The sequence below is a fragment of the Sceloporus undulatus genome, chromosome 1, assembly GCF_019175285.1.
Source record: "Sceloporus undulatus isolate JIND9_A2432 ecotype Alabama chromosome 1, SceUnd_v1.1, whole genome shotgun sequence".
NCBI lineage: Eukaryota > Metazoa > Chordata > Lepidosauria > Squamata > Phrynosomatidae > Sceloporus > Sceloporus undulatus.
This window is the reverse complement of record NC_056522.1, coordinates 135962647-135983905: the sequence shown is the minus strand read 5'-3', so window position 1 is coordinate 135983905 and position 21259 is coordinate 135962647. Positions and strand designations below refer to the sequence as shown.

Below are 21259 nucleotides of genomic sequence, written 5' to 3'. Positions count from 1 at the left end.
CTCTTTACAAATAAGGCATGCAGGATAAATTCAGGTAATGGGATTGAGAACATACCCCAAGCTTTGCTTTTGACCTGCATCTGTTGAACTGATACAAATGAATGTGGCAAGGCATGGTTTTGTCAAGCACTCGGTTTACCCACATTACATCCATTCACAAGGTCAATGGCACTCACAGAGGCTAGGAGAGTGAACATCATTCTAGTTTACCAATCTGTGAACATACACTAAAAGCCACATGAAAAGTTGCAAGGATTTCTTTTTATAATTTTGCCAATTATATTACTTTCTTTTAGCATGAGAATCTGTTTCATGGGTGGTCAACATGTTTGCCCGCCCAAGGCTGTTTTTGAAGCCCTCAACCCCTGCATACTCTCCATTATTTCCTTTCTGTCTCCTCCTTGCTTCCAAAATGAATTCCTTTGGTGGAGAAGCAATTGATCTACCCTGTTCAACATGAAAAACAACCCATTTTTCAAAGTCAGAAGCAGACATTTATCTACTTCCTGTTTTCTTTCCTTATTTCTTTTTCATTTTAGAATATTTAGCAATCCCCACCGGGTGCTGGGGATGAAAATGGGTCCCCAGTCCTACCAGAGCTGGCTACTTTATGATCTGATTCATATTTGGAATATAAGAGTCACTATTCTGCTTCAGTTTGATTTTTTTTTAATGTTCTTAGCCCTTTTTGACATAACCAAGGACTATATAGGCCCAATGCATCAAGGGGAAGCAGTATTATTCCACTATCCCATGCTTAATGTGTTTATGGACTGTATTCCACAGAGCAGAGCTTGGAAAAGTTATTTTCTGTACTGCAGTTCCAAAAAACCTCCAGCCAGCATCCCCTAAAACAATGTTTCCATGTTGAGGTACAGAACCTGAGTGTATACAACATATACACATACAGGCATCCTCCATACAATCTGAAATCCTTTTTGCTTTTATGCATTCAGCCACCTTGCAAGGTTTCTGACCATCTGGGAGCAAAAGCAAAAAAAAAAAGCTTTCCATTTCTCTGTGTCTTTCCTGGCCTTTTTTCTCGTTCATCCACTTTGTGTGCCTTACTCTCATGAATGTCTCTTTATAGTTCCACTTTACTATCCTTTACAGGCACAGCTGGCAAAATTGCATTTTGTAGGCAAATAACTGGATTCCTTTTAAATGCACTTGAGAGTTAGAATACACAAACTCTCTGCCTATAAAGTTCACTAGCCACACAAAAGAGATAATACTGAAAAGAAAGATGAAAACTTTAAGAATATATTACATAGGATTTGATCCACTTGTATAGGTAGCTCTGTGCCTTTGCATGAGGCACGCATCATATTTTCCTCTTTCCAACTGTCCATATGGGCATGCATGCAAAATGAATAACTTGTCAAGTATGAAGTTTTCTTTATGCTATTATGCACCTTCTTCGTGTGCAGATTACATCTAACAAGACATTCTGTAGGAGGAGGCTAGTTTGACGTGCACATATTATATCAATGGCCAAAATTCACTAAGACAGTAATGAATGTGTAACCTACAGTAACACATTTGTGCCTCTTTTGTACTTAGGATCCTTAAGAATTTCCTAGTTTAGGGGATATGTAAGAACCATGAAAGCCCCCCAATCCCATTTACTGGGCAATAGCTGCTATGAATCAAAAGGAATCTGCTTAAATGTTGATCAGGAAGCAGCTAACAACTCTACTCCCCCCCTACATGAGCAATCTCCTGCACAAGAGGGAAGTGTGATAGGGACCCATGGAGATCACTCATGGGAGAGGTTGGTCTGTCAGTCATCTGTTTCATGATCAACAAGGCAACAGAGACCAGTGCTGCCACAATGAAGTCAGAAGGGGCCCACTCAGCCCTTCTCACCCCACAGTGGGAAGAGGGCCCAATTGGTGTTACACCTCTTCTGGAGTATCACCCGGTATGGGCCGCACTCCTCTAGTGATGCCACTGTCTCAATAGCATATAGAAGAGAGTACTGTCATTTTCATTGAGTTCATCCAAATGAAGTTTAAAGTTAAGCTTTAAACCAAGCTTAAAGCTAAGTATAGTGGACCGTTCTTATACGCTGGGGTTTGATTCCAAGATCTCCCATGAATAACAAAATCCGTGGATGTTCAAGTCCCATTAAATATAATGACAGAGCAAAATGGTGCCCCTTATAGAAAATGGAAAATCAAGGTTTGATATTTGAAATTTATACTTTTTTTGAACCTTTTCAAACCACAGATGCTTGAATCCGTGTATAAAAAATCAGTGTATAAGAAGGGCCAACTGTATTGTCTTAGCTATGTTTAGATAGTATGGTGCAGTGGTTTGAGCACTGGATTACCACTCTGGAGTTCAGGATTTGATTTCCTCTCTGCCATGTAAACCCCCTGGGTGATTTTGAATGAGTCTCATACTCTTAGTCCCAGCAAACCAGCAAACCCTGTGATATGTTCATCTCAGAGTTGCTGTAAGTCAGACACAACTTGAAGGCACACCACAAACAACCATTACTTTCTTATGGCAATTCTGTGGATTTATTCTGGCTTCCAATATGGCTGCCATCTGGAAACTATTGGAAACGATGCCATAATCCATGACCACTTTTCACATGATCATAGTGATTCTGATGATAAGTGGCTGATTAGCATTATGATCACTATATTCAAATGTTGTATTTAACTAGGGTCCTAACTGAACAATATAAAAATTGTCTTAAATGAACTGCATTCATATGCTGATAATAAATTGTATTACAATAACTTTAAAGCAGCTGGAAATTCCATATTGTCTACTTCTTAGTTTGGTGCCTTCTCTAGGAAAAAAGATGGATTCATAGCCTTTGACAGGTTCCTTATACACTAATAAAAATATTCTTAGGCATGCTTAATCATATTGATCCAATTACACTAATTCGTTAGGCAGAGGGACTTATGTTGGAGCCCTGCAGGGAAAAATATGCAGCAGATTTGCAAACATGTAGCAGTTCCAAATAAAGGTAGGGAGCAGTAAGCCTCTTACACATGAATTGATAATGATATGGCCTAGACCTAGTCCTCTACTGGTAGAGAGGGGTACAAAATATTGAAGTAGCAGGGAGAAAATACTTGACATTTCAGAGTCATAGAATCATAGAATCATAGAATCATAGAGTTGGAAGAGACCGCAAGGGCCGTCCAGTCCAACCCCCTGCCATGCAGGAAATCCAGATCAAAGCATCGTTGACAGATGGCCATCCAGCCTCTGTTTGAAGACCTCCAAGGAGGGAGACTCCACTACACTCCGAGGAAGTGTGTTCCACTGTCGAACAGCCCTTACTGTCAGGAAATTCCTCCTAATGTTGAGGTGGAATCTCTTTTCCTGCAGCTTGCATCCATTGCTCCGGGTCCTAGTCTCTGGAGCAGCAGAAAACAAGTTTGCTCCCTCCTCAATATGACATCCCTTCAAGTATTTAAATAGGGCTATCATATCCCCTCTTAACCTTCTCTTCTCCAGGCTAAACATCCCCAGCTCCCTCAGTCGTTCCTCATAGGGCAAGGTTTCCAGACCTTTCACCATTTTAGTCGCCCTCCTTTGGACAAGCTCCAGTTTCTCAATGTCCTTTTTGAATTGTGGCGCCCAGAACTGGACACAATATTCCAGGTGGGGCCTGACCAGAGCAGAATATAGTGGCACTATTACTTCCCTGGATCTAGATACCATACTTCTATTGATGCAGCCTAAAATCGCATTGGCCTTGTTAGCTGCCGCATCACACTATTGACTCATGTTCAACTTTTGGTCTACTTGGACTCCTAGATCCCTTTCACATGTTGTCTCCTTAAGCCAGGTGTCTCCCATCCTATATCTGTGCATTTCATTTTTTCGCCCTAAGTGCAGTACCTTACATTTCTCCCTGTTGAAGTTCATTCTGTTAGCTCTGGCCCAGCTTTCTAGTCTATTCAGGTCATTTTGAATTTTGATCCTGTCCTCTGGGGTATTAGCTATTCCTCCTACTGGAAATAAGTTGCTGGAAATAAGTTGTTTAAATTATATCCTAAGTCAAGTGGGGGTTGGGAGACACTGTTCCCCTGGATGTTGTAATACACTTCCACTTTTCCATGAGCTTCAGCTATGGTGGCTGGATGAAGGGAGTTGGAAAACACCAACATCTTCAATGTCACAGATTCCTTACCAATTCTCTGTGTGAGAAGCCCCTTACCAATAAAAGCTCATAGAGTTTAATTTAATTTAAAAATAGATTGTGGGCCAGCCTAATTCTTACTTCAATTATTTTCTCTTTGCACAGAGGCTCTGCTTTTCTAAAGAAAAGCATTATAACCCATGCTGTAGTCTGAAGCAGAAGTACATTCTACCACAACACCTAACACTTTGAGATACCATCCATATTAATTCCAGACACACAAAACAGACAGCTTGATATAAACAGAATGAACCAACCAACTTTAAGTGTCCCAATAGAGCAGGGGTGGGAATCATGCATCCTTCCAGAAGGTGTTGGACTACAACTCCCAGCCTTCTTCTCCAGTGGTTAAGAAGGCTAGGGTAGTTGTGAGTTGCAATCCAAAAATCTCTGGAGGACCACATGATCCCTATCTTACAGCGAAGCTTAAACTTCCAATGTTTACATCTCCAGAAAAGGAAACAAGACAAGATTTTATTTAAAAGACTGTTCTGTTGACTGTCTGCGTAAAAGTAACTGAGGGCGGAAAGAGGTTCAATGCTCTGCATTTTCATCCATCCAATAATGTCAGGCTAAGGGATCTGGTAGACATGCATACCTTCCAGTACAACTGCTCAAGTGTTCCAAGGATATATTGTGTCATGCTCCCTATTAAGCTGTGTGAGAATTCTAGCTACGATAGAAAGAAAATATTGCACACTTCATTTATTCTTAATAAAGTTCTTTTATCCAGCCTGAGCTTTAGTCTTCCTTATAGATTTCTCGCATACCCTGTGCAAGTCCCTCTATTTTAAATGTACTGCTTGCTTTATAATAATTGCCTTGAAAGGGTCAGAATGGGCTTTTTGGCACTTGTTAGCAAAGAACAAATCTGGGGGGGAAACATGCATACAAGGCTTCTGGGCACTCAAATTTTAGTGGCTTTGAATCAGACACTCCATGCCCTTAGACAAAATAATTTCCAAAATGCATTTTCTGTGTATGACTCTAGGCTACTCATCATCTGTTTGAATACCACAGATTAATTAGATCAGCCTGTGTCACATTATAAATGATTTGGAGTGGATCGAGTCAGTTCAGCGATGCACATTCCATCTATATATGCAACTTGGCTCCTTGGATTATAGAATATTACAGCTAAGACATCAGTAGCCTCTAGAGTTGAGGGTGTCCAAGCATTTTTATTATGATGATTATTGCTACTAAAACTTCTTTCCAAGCAATTATAACCTTCGAAAAAGGTAATTCAGAAAACTAAAAGAAGTTTTAAAGATAAGAAGAAAGAAAGAAAGAAGGTAAAATGAAAGAAACAAGGGCATGGGTGGGGTCTAGATACTTTTGTTCATTTCTTTATAGAGTAATATGAAAAAGTAGAAAGGGAGCAAGCTGTTTTTATAAACATTTTCAATTAAAAATTTAGCGATGCTTTGAGGAAGTAATAAAATGATGGTAGAAAACATGGCTAGTGAGGAATACAGCAAACAACACAGTTATAGGACTTTGTTCTACTTTAATTGCAATGGCTCATCCTATGGAATCCTGAAATTGCAGTTTATGAAAGGTTTTAGATTCTCATCCCCTGGTACTAGTGACGCCATGAACTCCAAATCCCAGGATTACATAGGCATTCTGCCATGGCGTTAAAGTGGAATCATAGTGTATAACTATGGGGTGCTAGAGCCCTTTTTAAAAATGTCTTATCCACTTCCAAAATCTTAGGAAGGACAGAGATAATGTAACGTTTTACCTGTGAGGGGAGGAACCTGAAGAGAAAGAGGATATGTACCCAAGCCTTTCTGAACCATATCCCTTTGTGATTGCTTGGGAATCTCATCACTTCTGTGGTCCCAGCCTCTGTTGCCACGGACTTTGGGTAGTTTCTGTCTCAGAGAGACTGGGGCCAGAAATAAGCAGAGTTTCAAATGGCGGGAGCACAGAACAAAACTTTGGTCTGATAGTGGCATGTTCCTGGTGAAGAGCAACAACGCTGTGACTTTGGGATCCAACTGAGAAAATAGATTATATTACAGTAGGCCCTTGTTATCTGCTGGGGTTTGGTTCCAGGACCCCCCCCCCCATGGATACCAAAATCCATGGATTCTCAAGTCCCATTAAATATAGGCATAGTAAAATGATGTCCCTTATATAAAAGGGAAAACATCAAAGTTTGCTATTTGGAATTTTGCTTTTTGGAATGTTTCAAGCCCATGATGTTGAATCTGTGGATAAAAATCCATGGATAAGGAAGGCTACTGTATTTAAAAGCCACAACTAACTAAAAATCACCTCAGAAGAAAGTGGAATGGGGATAGAGAAACGGCTGCAAGTGTAGGGCACCTGTGTCCTGAAAAAAAACAGGGGGTGGTAGATAGTTTTACATATTTTTAATGGTTGAGTTGACCAGAGTAAAATAAGGATAAGCCGCAATGTACATTAAACAGAAAGGAAAGCGCATCCCTATATCATAGCCCCCATACGACAGGCCAAAATAAGCTGCTTCGGGCCAATTTGGAGGTATGCTGTTTAAATGATGCATGTGTCCTAAGAGTCTGGAAGCTACACAAAAGCTGTGCTCCAGTCCTTAGGATGATGGATCGTGGCTTTGGCGTGGCTTCTGGATCTTAGATGATGCTCATTTAAACAGCATACCTCCAAAGTGGCCTGAAGCAGCTTTTTTGGGCCTGTCTATATGGGGCCATGTAAGAAAGCCATCATGATGTGTGTTTGAGCATGTGGCCTGACTCTGGAGATCAGAGGTTAAATCCCTGATCAGCCATGGAAACCTACTGCATGACCTCGGGCAGGTCACACTCTCTCCACTCTGAGAAATGCAAAGGCAAACTCCCCCGATAAATCTTGCCAAGAAAAACCCTGATAGTTCACCGGTATGGTTGGAAACGACTTGAAGGAACATACAACAACACACAATAGGTCCACTGAATGGTAATTAGCAGTGAGCTACCAAAAAGTATATTGTTGGTTCTTTTCAAGGAGAGCAATAGGCAACATAGACACAAGGCCACTCTCCAAAAAGTACACCTTTTCTAAACACAGTTGTACATTAGGAACAACTGTAAAAAAAGTGAGTGGCTAATAAAAAGATTTGATTCTGGTTGGACAAACCTACCAACACATGCCCATGTTCTGGAGTGAATAGGAGACATGGAAATGCCAAGACTTATTTGAAAAAGAGATGGAATCCTAGAATATTATATTTAGGGCTAGATGGAAAATCCCTTAGGATACTCCTTGGGAATTGCAACTTGAATGGATAATAGCTCACTTTGTATGTTTTTTGGATGGTTCTTTTAATTATTAGGTTGTGTCCCAATTTGTGGATGAAAAGTAGGATATAATAATAATATCCAAAACCAATAGCTTGATAGTTATAGCAGCACACAATTGTTAGTAATACCTTTTCTTTTTTTTTGTTTATAAAATATCAGAATCCAATGTTGTTCCTAACTTGATATCAGTTTCCATGTATTTATGAATTTCTATTTACACTGCATGTCTTGGGCTCGTGTGTGTGTTCTGTACCTTCAAGTCACCAGCATCAAATTATGGTGGACCCTATACATTTTCATAGGGTTTTCTTAGACAAGGAATACTCAGATGGGTTCTCCAATTCCTTCCTTGAAATATAGCCAAAAGCACTTGGGATCATTGGTGGTCTCTCATCCAAGTACAACCAGTTCTGAATGTGCTTAGCTTCCACACAGATAAATGACTGCCAAAGCAAGGAGCGTATTTAGCCACTGAGCTCATTGGAGCTGGCAAGGTGGGAGGATCACAGGGGCAATCTTCACAAAACAAGGCACCCTTCTCCAGCTCTTTGTGGGACCACACATACCCGGCCCTGCCTTGACCCTAGCATATAGCTCCAGAAAAACCACATGGACATGTGTCTTATAGAGAGCAAGAGCAGGGCTTCTCAGACCCTGATATCTATTTTTTGTTGTGTTTCCTTACTTGCTTTCTTGCGGTGGAGAGCTTGGGATGCTTTCTTTTCTTTACATGTTTCCATCAGGAAGCATCTTAAAGTGTATTCTGTTTCTCATTTAATTTATTAAAAAGGACAACTCGTCCTCAGCTGCTTTCCAACCAGAACATTTTTTCCTGTCCAGGCACTGACTGGTAGTGAGCGGAGACTCTTTGTTTGCAAGAGTTATTCATTTTCTCATTCCAGCCTGTTCTTCTGACTTTCCTTCAGCTAGAGATGCTCAATTCAAGTCACAATTGTATTATAAAGGTAAAAGCTGGTTTACTTCTTCTCCCCCGCTAACTGGACTGAATGCCTCCGGGCACAATACAGACCATTCCTAGCAACAAAAGCTGGCAGAATTAGGATGTTGGTAGTAGTAAGGGCAGAGTCTTAAATTGTGCCCGGTGTGGGTAGCCTAACGCTGAGGGACACTTGTGAGCCCTAGCTTAAAATACTGACCTAATTTAAAGGGATGACTGTTTGTTCAGTCTCCTGTTACGAGGGATATAAAAATCTGTCAGTCCGTTGTTTTGTTGTGATTGTATTTCTAGAATCTCTCTAGCATTCTTTTCTTGTCCTAGCTCCACACACAAGAGATCCTGCTCTTCACTTCCTGTCTCATTTTTGCCCCCAAAACGTATGTATCTTGGAGAAGGTATGAGGTTTTTACCAATGTATGCATTTAATATAGTTTCCCCTTTAACTAAAGCATTTTTATCCACATTTTGCAATATATGCAAGGTTTTGGAGATTTTTTGTACAAGCAAATGTATTGCATGTCTCGGGAATTGCCTTAGGGTTGCCATGACTGAAGGCACGCCACACCCACACTCACACACACATGCATGATCCCCCCCCCCAAATATTGCCTTAATGGTGTTTATGATATTATGCTAGATATCAATACATTGATATATGAGACTTTATGAAAAATATTGCATTGGTAGCAAACCTTCTTGAAAATAGTGTTGGATTCTGCATGTAAAATATGACATGAAATTACCATAGGATACTAGAACAACCTAATAAATAACCCATTATGAAATATCATTATTCCAGTTTGGAAGAGACCCCCACTTACATTGAAATCAGGTATGTATCAGCATCACCATCATCTTCATTTGTGAGGCCATACAGGGCTATACAGGGTTGATCTTCCAACAATCAGTGGCACCAAAAACAGGTTGACTGGCCAAACAGCAAGAGAATGTCTCCGGAGCAGGGAAGAAAATTATAGACAGCATGGGGCAGCAAGACTTTTTAAAGCCGGGATTGCTGACAAACCCAGACAGTCATGCCACTTGTTTTTGGCTTCTCCAGAGACCAGTGGCTTGTTGCAGACAGCATTTCTGAAACCATTGATTCATTGCTATGTGGGCCATGAGGGTGAGGAAACAGGGTGAGTTGTAGTGGGAAGTCCCTGAAATATTGCAACTGAGGGTTTGTACTTAAGGACATGATCCTAGATCTGTATGTAGCTCTACATGCACAAATCCATTTCTTCCCTGTGCTTGGCAGCTACCAGCGTGCCTGCCTTGGATAGGATACCAAAAGCCCTGAGATGGGTGCCCTCTGCCACTGTTTATCCTAGGAAGGAGAAGAGGCAATTCATATCAAGGAGAAGCAGCTGGTCACAGCTCAGTTTGAAGGGAGAACTATGGAGGGTTTGTTTCTTCAAAGTCTCCTCAGCACCTTCAACATTTTGAAGGTGCTAGGAGAAATCACCTGAATCAGTGAGCATGGAGTATCCTTAAAATTACAACTCTTTTTCAGTACCAAGATTGCTGCTGCAATATGTTTTTCTAGATGTGATGTCCTGTTTATTCCGTACTTTTACAAAAAATGTGTATGGCTGTGGGAGAAAGTTAGTGTACACAACTGAGGGTCTCAAAATTCCTAGTTCTGGCCCTGGGAATAATGCTGGAAATGTTGCTGGAAGAAAGCTTTATATTAGAGGCAAAAGTGGGAATGCCAAGCACCAGCATCAAGTTGCTTGTTTATCCTCACCAAAGAGCCCAAAATGGCATCTGTGTTCCTTCTTCGAAAATCTAATGATCTGGCAGGCACTGTGTAGGCAAACCTGAGCTTCAAAATCAAATGTGCAGCCTTTTAATAATCTATCATATTCAGGCTCACTGCTGAGGCGTGGTAATATACAAAGGGCATCACTGAATACTGAAAGTAATGAGGCAAGGAGCCATGTTCAACCCTCTAGAGTGATACTGCCAGCTTAGAGAGGGACCCCCATCTTCTGGAGTTTGTCTGAACTTGCTTTTTGGATGAAACCCACTCCTCCTCCCAAAAAGAATGAAAGACATTATCTGATAAAACTATTTTATCCTGCCACAGTTTTCAATATGCACTATATCAAATGCATAGTGTATTTGTCTGTTCACTTATTGCATATTACCTCAAACCTATAATGTATTTATTAGTTCCCTATACTCCATATTTATCCCATTACCCTTTATTAAGTCCAGGGTAACTTAAATCTGGAATGCAGTTTTCATTTTATCCATCGCAATATATCATTTCCTCTCTTTGATCAGTATACTTATAAGCATTTCTTTATGCTTCAATAAGCCTTTACATTAGGAAAGCATTGTGCCAGGGAACACTTATCAGCATTTTCTAACAAAACTGTATGGTTTTGAGTAACTATGATGTCTGTAGATAGTTATAAACGGATCTATTGACAGATTTTTTGAGCATGTTATCTTAAAATCTAGGCAATGTAACAAAAAAGAGAAAAGCATCTCCCGTCAAAAACCATGTGTCTAAGTATGAGCAAGATGCTGAAATTGAGTTTTCTGAATGGGTATTATCAGCTGGAAAGTCCACATGGTATAGTGGTTCGAATCCCTGCTCAGCCACAGAAGCCTACAGAAACGCACACTCTCTGCAGCCTCAGAGGTAGGCAGGGCAACCCTCCTCTAAACAATCTTGCCACAAAACCCCTGTGATAGGTTCACCTTAGAGTTGCCATAGTAAAAAATGACTTGAAGAACATGACAAACACAATCATCCATGGAGCTCTCTTGCTTATGGTGAATGTGCCTGTCACCATGGCTTTGCCTAGCATGCCTAATGTGAGGGGACAGAAGTGGTGAGGAAAAATTGATAAAAATTTTTAACAAAATGAAAGTCTTGGCCTTTGGATCCAGGCTTTAAACAGTTATAACACGAAACATTGGGGCAATTTGGGCAGATTTGACTTGGAAAAAAGGAGAAAGAAGAGTTGTTGGCTGAAGGTTGCAATTCATCTAAGTTTCAAGTGGTTGGTTTGTTGCTTGGTTACCAAATTTGCTACAACCACCCCTTTATCTGACCACTTCACACACAACTCTCCATGTGTAGGGATTAGGCTTTGCTCTGTGGAAATTTTCTGTGCACTGGTCATGATGGGGGACGGAAGGAAAGGAAAGTGCTCTTACTGTGGCAGCAGCCCAGTGTACAATCAGAGGATAGATGATGAGGACAACTAGTGGACTCTAGCCCAAATAGATATAATATATATTATGATATATAGATATATTCTATATATATATATATATATATATATACACACAATATATACACAACACACACACACACACCACCCATCCCACGTCTCTCCATGTAGGGACCCAAGGCAGCTTTGTTTATACAATGTAATAAGTTACCAAAGTGAGAAGCAAAGTCCAAAATAATAATAATAATAATAATAATATAATATAAATAATAAAACTTTCTTTATACACCTTTCCAAGATCAGGCGGTTAAACAACATAATTAAACATCCAATACAATAAATCAGCATAAAACAGTGTAAAACCAGTTACATAACATCCAAGAAAAAAAAATCTCAAGCCAGCTTCCAATGCTGCTGAGAGGGGAGGGGGGAAGTACTTTGGGGGGGGGGGGTTAGGGGTATGCCCCATTAGTACCCCATTAGTAGTAGTTTGGTAATATACTATTTTTTAAATAACATGTGATGGCCAGTGTGTTGCTGTGAGTAATAAACGTACCTAATGTGTCATCATCCATCATCACATCTTTATCTTATATCCTGCCTTTCTACCAACATAGGGACTCAAAAAATCACCCCAAGTTCTGGCAGGTAAGGAGCACATAGGTACGAGGCAGAGCCCTTCCAAAGTAACACCAGCCACCAGAGCAGTTTTCCTAGTGTTTTTAAAGCCCTTCCAAAACAGAGAATAATCCATTTCCCTTGTTGTTTCAAATGGCACAACCATTAAGGCCTTAGCTTGCAAAAGATAGATGTGAATTCTGGTATCTTTATTTAAAACCTTCTGAAAGCTTAGCCGACAGGCCATGTAGTAAACAATAAAAGACTGTTTTGCTCACTATTAACAGGATATGTATCTTTTCTTGACCCAACAGTACATCACTAGTACATCATATCATTGTATTACCAGTGATGCTTAAGATTAAGATCACATGGATATACCGATAACACTTTCAGATCACTGAAACTCTGTCCAGGCTGACTATTACTTCACTTCTCCCTCCTCACTAAAATATATCCTCACCTGTTTGTCATCTAGTTGCAACAGATATTTGTTGTTGTTATTTGCCATCCAATCAACTTTCACTTATGACAATCCTATGCATGAGAGACCTTTAAGAGCCCTGGTTGTCAACAGCCCTGCTGAGTTCCCACAAAATACAGGCCATAGCTTCCTTGATTAATAAATTCATTTGTTATGTGGCCTCCTCCTTTTTCTAATGCCTTCCATTTGCATAGAATTGTGTGTCTTTCCTGAAATCTATTAGATATTCATGTCCTCTCACAGTTGAAGTTAAGTGTTTTATTTGACAAGTGGGGACTGATTTCCAGTATGTATGTAACTTTGGGCCTGAACAGATGGGTGAGAAAAGCCCACTACCAGCATCCAGAGTGCAGTGTTGACACACTGCAGGCTCTTATGATGCCCTGAAGCCAGCATGAAGCCACCCAGCTGCCCAGACATGACGGCTTCAAGGCACTCTGGCGGGCGTGCAGCATTTATACGGCACACTCCGCCGGAGCGGCTTGAAACTGCTTTGGGCTTGGCAAAGCCACAAAAGCGAGCATTTTTCCAGCTCAAAAGGAGCAGATCTTTGTCACTCCTTTTTTAGGCTGGCTTCAAGGCAGATGGGGCTGTGGGCATGTGGTTGTTGCGGCTCCAATCCATCTTCAGAAGGGCAGCTTTAAGCCACCCCTTCCTGCCCATCTGTTTCACCCTTAATGTACTACATGGTTCCTGTTGGTAAGTAAAATTGCCTGCATGTCCCCTACAAAGCTCCTTTCACTGGACGGTTTAATGAATTGTATGTCCTTTAACAAAAAATGGAACTCAGTAACATGGATTACAAACATGTTGCTCTGTTTGGAGGGCATATATAACTTTGGCTGTCATTGCTATGGCTGTCTTGTACCTAAGAGCCCAGATTCAGAAAGGAGGTTTATTGGTACTTAAATAAATGTGAGAAAGAAAGAAAAAAGAATCCATATGTGTTCCAAGGGTTGTTCGTGTTCAATGGCGGCCCTAAGCAAATTCAAAGTTTTAATGCAAATTGTTGTGGTGGTGGTGTGTGGTGGTCATTGTGTACTTTCAGTCATTTCCGACTTATGGCAACCCAAGGTGTCCTGTCATGGGCTTTTCTTGGCACGATTTGTTCAGAGGAGATTTGCCATGCCCTCCTCTGAGGCTGAGAGAGTGAGACTTGCCCAAGGTCACCCAGTGGGGTTTCCATGGCTGAGAGGGATTTGAATGCTCTCAAACCACTTGCCATGCGGTTCGCTTGATGCAAATACTATATGTCAATATTTTCATTTTCATTATTCCTTTTCCAGTATTACTATGAGAGACTATGTCCCAAAATATTGGCCTAGTGCTTTGAACCAAATATGTTGGTCCTATAAAGGCTATGATCCCACATGGATCCTACAGTATCCAATGTATTTTCTACAGCGCTTTCGCTTTGCTCACGCTGCAATTCATCCAATAATAAAGAGACTCAAGCACAGTACCAGGATGACCCAAACCTTCCCAACCCCATTTGCATGAAGTTTTTTCACACCCTGGAGACTCATTAATGAAGGTATTTTCTTTAATGTGATTATGTTTCTTTAATTACTGCAAAGCTGTTGCTAACTGAATTTTGTAAAAACTGGCATAGTTTGTTTTAATTCCATTGTGTTCTGACTGGCTATGATTTTATTCAGTGTCCCAATTAAAAAAGGAAATTAAGTAACAAAATAAAAAATTATCCAACTCTCATTTACGTCATCTATAAGGTCGGTTTGTCAGATTGCAAGTGGTGGGAATAGAAGAAGCAATTATTTATATCAAAAGTTTGACTTCAACAAACAATCAAATTTACAGGCTTTATAAATAAAATATGAATGATGATGATGATAATAGATAATATAATAATACAATCAAATTCTCAAAAATACCAAAAAAATGTGGTATTGCAAACATGCTGTAATCAAAGATGGAAATCATTTGGTCTTCCAGTATTGTTGCACGAACTACAGCATTCCCCACTCTGGCTATACTGATCAGAGTTGCTACGAGTTGGGGGTTCCTATATTTTCAGGTCCACATGATTCCCACCTCTGCTATAAATAATGTTTAAAGCTACAGTGCTATACTTCACTTACCTAGGAAGAAGTCCCATGGAATGTATACGCTGCCTTCTAGGTCAGGTAAGTTGTGGAATGCACAGTAAGTGTCTCTGGGCAATCTATCAGATGAGCCTCTTTCTTGGCTGCAGTCACATTGTATTAATATAATGGGAAAATACTGCGTTGCAGGCAGCCATCACCACACCTCTCTCATTCACACACAATCGGGCTGCTGATTGCCATCATGCTCAGTTCCTCCTCCCCCCCCCCCACTTATGCCCAGGATGCCTTTCAACTTTTTTCATACATCTAGAGCTCTCGCGCTCATTATAACTTTTAAAAGTTTTTTTAATATTGAGGCTGGAGACCTCCTGATCTTGAAAACTGGGGAGTGGGGGGGGGGGACAGAGAAAAGAAAAATGGAGCGGAGGGAAAGGAGGTGGGAGAGATACTGACACCACGTGACTGGTAATCCTGCAACAACTCTGAGAGTCACCTTTTGCACCTGTGGAGTTGCATGATTGCCTGGTCATTCATGAATAAAAAGGGATGCATCATGACAGGTTGGAGGTGGTGTCATGCAATCAGTATCAGCAAAGCCACATCCCTCCCACTGTTCTCACAAGTTCAAAAGCCGCATGTGGTATCTCCTTAACCTTCTGTTAAACATTTCATGCAGAAAATACTGGGTGGTTTCTATGGCAGTTATGATGTGTTACCTAGTTATTCACTTGTGCCTTTTTCATATCATTGTTAAGACCAATGAAAGATCTCCTATTTCCTAACAGAGCAGCCACTGTGATTGACAGAGGTCTGTTACCTTATCAGTTGGGAAGCAGCTGGCTAATAGGCTGCAATCCTAGGTTACCCATTGTTCAGTAGGACTTACCTATGTCCTCTTGTTGGAAGTAATCGTAGGAGTGGCAACGAAAATAGGCACATTTATGGGGGAAGTACATGAAAAAGACACGATTTTGTACTATAAAATAAAAAAAAAAAAATGAACAGAACAGACATGGATATAACAAAGGGAAGAAACCCCGAAGGAGCTTATAGAAGTACTGGTACACATCCCTAGCTTAAATTGCTTTTGAATTATTAATTAATTTTTACCAATTAGTGTTTGGTTTTTTAAACTTAAAGAAGAAAAGTCACTGCAAAGTTTAAAAATACTTTAAGGCATGGTTTGGACTGCATCCATGAAGATTCTTGGCTCCACCAGAGCTTGCATTGATTTTATCATTGTCTTCTAAGGTGGTTTGGATCCTGTTCTGAGGGAACTCGGCAACTGCTGCAAAACTGCCATTGCAAGATCAACTAGTGAATGAGGAATTAACAAAGAAGCTTTTGTGTTGTCCAATAATGGTTCATTGGATTTAGCATCATTAGATTTACAACGGGGACGGGTGATCATGGACTGCCAGGTCAATAGCTTTTTTTTTTTTTTTTTGGAAAAAAACTATGCTATAGATTAAGACATTACATTAGGATGTATATTTTTCTCTCTGATGTCAAGCAAGATAGCAATGAATGCTGCAACCTTTCCTTGGAGTTTAAGCAAATAGATTGCATTCAACTGTGGCTTTGCTGTGGCATTATGCCTTAAATACACTTTGGGACTCAACAGACGAGCTGCTCCATGCTGCCTGTCTTTGCCCCGAGTTGGTGCTGCAGCACGATGATGCCACCAAAAAGAAGCTGCCTAGAATGGCTTCTTTTTTTGTGGCCCACAACAGGAAGGAGGCCCCATGACACCACTTCCTGCCAGCGCGTCTGTCACTGTATGGGTGACAGCGCATCATGGTGCTCCCTATGGACAGGAGGTCACCATGATGGCAGCGTCAGTAGGACTAGGGTTTGGGAGCGTGCTGTTGGTGCACGCTCCCTAATCCCAATTGGCCCAGCACACCGCTTCCTGCCCGTATGTACTATGCCTTGCCCCCCAAATGTAGTTAAGTTGTCCCTCATAGCTGAAATCTGGCGAGAAATGACTTCTGGTCACTTTGGGTTTGCATTTTTGGCTGTTTTCATATGAAAAGTCAGATGTGTAGCCTGCTGTTCAGGCAACAGAGTAAAATTGCACACACTGAGATACAGAGAGAGAGAGAGAGAGAGAAGAGAGAAGAGAGAGTTTCTATCTCTCCTAACATTTCATCAGTTTTCAGTCCTTTCACACAAATTATTATATATTTTTCATTTACGGAAGGTATTTTATGGATAGTTTTGTGAGAGTGGCTAGCCTGGCTTGAGACTATGGATCTGTAGTACCAAGTAATTCTCTCAAGCTCTGTATATCATTGACTTAATAAATATAGTTTGGCCTGACAACCTGGCAACATTTACTCCTAAAGTTCACCGTAAGCATCTAGCCCTTGGATTGCGTACTCCTAGAAGAGACCTATAGCAGAATCCATTGAGGTCCTGAGCAGGGCCAAGTTGACTGGGCAAAAATCAAAATACAGCATGTAGCTACAATTTTGCGCCTGGATTGCTATTTCCACTAAAATATTTCCATAATCACCAAATTACTTTTAGGCAATGCTGGTCTGTCACTATGTTTTGCAAATGTTACTGCGGGCAGAATAAAATAACACCATTTGCAATCTTCATCTATTGGTTCAGTGTGAATTTGGATAGAGAACTGGTCTTGAATTGGAAAGTCTTGTGGGAGTTTTGCTTATTGCCAGAGGACAGTAGTGGATTCCTCTCTCTGCAATAACCTCAGAAGTTCAAAACATGGGTAAAATGTTCTGTTACCACTGCTCATGTCACACATAGGATGCCAACTATCACTTCCACTTGAATGTCAGTCACATTTTGTCACATTGGTTGGTGCAAACAAACCTTTCCCAGCATGGGGAATTGGGAGGACCCTTTTTTTTATGTCTCAGCCATTAGTTGTTTATTGGAATAGGAACTCTGCAAGATAAGTGGCTAAAATCTGGGGGAGATTGTTTACTACTGTACATATGTCAATGTCATACAATGACCAACATTGTGAGTCAATTTCCATGTACATCTTGCAAAACAAAAATGCATCTCAGGGACTAAAATGATAATGGAGAATGGTTAAACTTCACACACACACACACATATATATACATACAGAAACTTATTTGAATGTTACTGTGATTCCAATCTTTCTAGGTTACAATGACTGGCGAAAATTCTGTGATTTGCCATTGCTAAAAACAGAAAGGGAGCTGACAGAAGCAATCAAAAACAGGAAGGTTGTCCAAAATATCATGGAACTGTACAGCAGCCCTGATAACATTGATGTCTGGCTAGGGGGAATAGTAGAAAATTTTCTTCCAGATGCCAGAACAGGTCCATTGTTTGCATGTATAATTGGAAAGCAAATGAAAGCACTGAGAGATGGTGATCGGTAAGTTTACTTATTTTTTTATTATACTTATTTAGATCAGCCCCCTGCCATCTCAAAGTTTTGGTACCAGAGGGAGCTGATAAGAAGAACATTGTGTAATCTGGCAATAACAAAGCTAACAGCAAAGGATTTCTTTTGCTTTTTGCTTTTTTTTTTTTGTAAATCTTGAGGCATTTGCTGGTTATCATTTCCCATCATGGTGCTCTTCTGAGTCACCTCTCTCTTGGGTATTGTATTGGGGCTTGGAGAAATTGTTTTACAGTTGCTTCATTCTTTCATGGTGGGGAGCTATCAGAGGGTGATGCCGTGGGGATTTCTGCTTGACTCCTTGGCCATTAGCTTGTGGAGTCCCTCCGAGTCCAGGCCTATCCCTTATGTTATAGAACATCTGTATGAAACCACTGGGAGACGTTGTCCAGAATTTGGGGGTCAGGTGTCATCAATATGCTGAAGATACCCAGCTCTATGACTCCTTCCCACCTAATTCCAAGGAAGCTGTTCCTGTGCTAAACCAGTGTCTGGCAGCTGTAATGGACTGAATGAGGGGAAACAAATTGGAGTTTAATCCAGTCAAGACAGAAGTGATCCTGGTTAGTTGAAAGACAGATATGGGTATAGGGATTCAGCCTGTGTTAGATTACACTCTGTTAGATTACAGGGATTACAGTCCCAGAAAATATAGGTTCACAGTTTGGGGGTACTCATGGATCCAGCTCTGAGCCTAGAAGCCCAGGTTTCAGTGCTGACCAGAGTGCATTTGCAGTTAAAACTAGTGCAAGCTCAAACAGCAGATTCTAGGGTGATGAGTTTATGTTTCAGAGGAAATACAGCATACCCTCTACCCTTAAGATAGAGGCTTACGCTCAAAAAAGATGACAGATATCCCTCCAGTGTATATTCAGCTGAAATGATATAAATGTTGTTTAATATGAAGGAGCACCATCTGCTATCTCTCCTCAGACATAATTTTGTGTAAGGCCCTGGCTATCATTTGACTTCAGATCAAATAATGAAACACATAGTTAGAATGCCCATACCTAAGAAGTTATTTCTTAACACAATAATCCCAAGTATTTCAGTAGACTTTTTTCTCCAGACCGGTTTGAAAGCATGTTATCCACACAACCCTCAATCAATTTTCTGGCCATAAGACAACACAGAAAGCTGAAAGTTAAGGACTTTTAGAAAGCTGGGTTATGTGCTAGATTGCATCATATAGCAATAGGTATCTTACTTGTTTGCTTGCTTGTGTATTTATGTATGTATGTTCTTCTTCCTGTGCAGATTTTGGTGGGAAAACAGTGATGTTTTTACTGAAACCCAAAGGCATGAACTCAGAAAATATTCTTTATCCAGATTAATCTGTGATAACACAAACATCATTGAAGTACCCCTTGATGCCTTCATGCTTGGAAAATATCCTAAAGATTTTGAGCCTTGTGAAAATATACCAACCATTAATTTAGAAGCCTGGCAGGAAGCTTCGCACCCAGGTAATTCAAGGTGAATAATGCAGTCTCATTCCTATCAACTCAGAATAAAGTCCCACTAAGTTCAGTAGAGTTTACTCTCAAGTAAGTGAGAACAGGATTAAAACCCATGTGACTTTCCTTCTCTGATCAACACTGGAAAATGAGGAACATACTAAAAGCTGCAGAGGAAAATTATTTTGATTTCTTCATGGTGTTTCTTCTCTGCACCAAATGAAGGAATGTAAGGACTGCAGAAGAAACATTTCTTAAAACCAGCCTTTCCTAAGGATGTCCACGTTAAAGAGTCCAAATTATCCTCAACCAAACTGCAATTAGTCTCATGAAATGGCATGTGTTTCAACAACCTCATCATGAGAAGGCATGGATGACTGGAAAAGACACTAATTCCAGGAAAGGTGGAAGGATATAGAAAGAGAGGAAGGCCACTCACTAGATGGATAGACTGTATTAAGGAGGTTACAGATATGAATTTACAGGACCTGAGTAGAGCAGTGGAGGACAGGGAGTCTTGGAGATATCTCATCCACAGAGTTGGTCAGCTCAAAGAGGGTTAACAACAACAACAGCAAAACCGTTTAATCCAACTTTAAGGTGCATGGCAACATCCATCCCAACTGGCTTCTTGCTGTAAATATACTGTACTGCAAAATGGATTGAAATAGAATAAAACCCTTTCTTGCTGTATATAACCAACAAAGTAGCAATCACTGCTGGTGCTTTGAATAGCATGTTGGACTATTACTATGACAGGTGAAGTATGTATAAACATTTAAGAGAACTAACAGAAACACTTAATAATAGATTAGATTTATTATATTCACATGATAAATGAAGGCACATAATTAGATATTAAGAAGTACATAGATCTTAATTATAGCAAATAGATTTTTATGTGATCACTGCTGTCAAAATAAGCTGGGCAACTTATTTGACAATATCAGCTATCTCTGCAACACCTGAAAAGGAGAATATATTATGTGAATAGGCAGCTAATATAATCAAAAAATACTATTACATTAGAATAAAAAAGGATGTCAGTGATGCAATATCTTACATTTACCAACAGAGCTCAAACCATCTTTACTTTATTGTAATAAAATGTGAATGAGAATGCAGTGTTACACATGTCTACTCCAAAGAAATCCTAGTGAATTCAGTGTGACTTAGTCCCACACTATATGGCTTACTCCATTGGACGTAAGACTACATCCCAGTCTGGACATAGGTTTGCATGATGTTCTAGCCATATTTTAAAACTTTGTTTGTTTTATTTTGGTTATTTCTAGAGCTGGCTTGTGGTTTCCCAATAAGCGTAGAACACGGTGATTTTGTTCGTTGCTCCAAAGCAGAAAAATCCATGGTTACCTACTCATGCCACCAAGGTTACAAGCTACTAGGAGAAGAACAACTGTCTTGTACCAAAGGGATCTGGAATACAAAAGCACCCATCTGCCAAGGTGCCTCTATTTTTCACTTGTCTCAAACATTTTTAGCAAGAGTATTAGGGACATTTTGGCAAGGGCACTCCAAACTCTCCCACTGTGAGAGGCAGATGGGGAAGAGAAGATTATTGTCCCCCTACACCAGGGCTACACATCTCTATGAC

The 21259-nt window shown here is 40.3% G+C and overlaps 1 protein-coding gene across 1 annotated transcript in view; it reads left to right on the top strand.

Moving 5' to 3' along the window:
• The window catches only part of TPO (thyroid peroxidase), an 87787-nt gene that overhangs the window by 38344 nt on the left and 28184 nt on the right, over positions 1 to 21259 (top strand). Inside the window, 10 exon segments of the mRNA XM_042457411.1 lie at positions 13999 to 14078; positions 14081 to 14117; positions 14119 to 14246; positions 16030 to 16057; positions 16059 to 16117; positions 16120 to 16181; positions 16184 to 16199; positions 17923 to 18160; positions 19445 to 19653; positions 20940 to 21110. Coding sequence (XP_042313345.1) covers positions 13999 to 14078; positions 14081 to 14117; positions 14119 to 14246; positions 16030 to 16057; positions 16059 to 16117; positions 16120 to 16181; positions 16184 to 16199; positions 17923 to 18160; positions 19445 to 19653; positions 20940 to 21110 — 1028 coding nt within the window.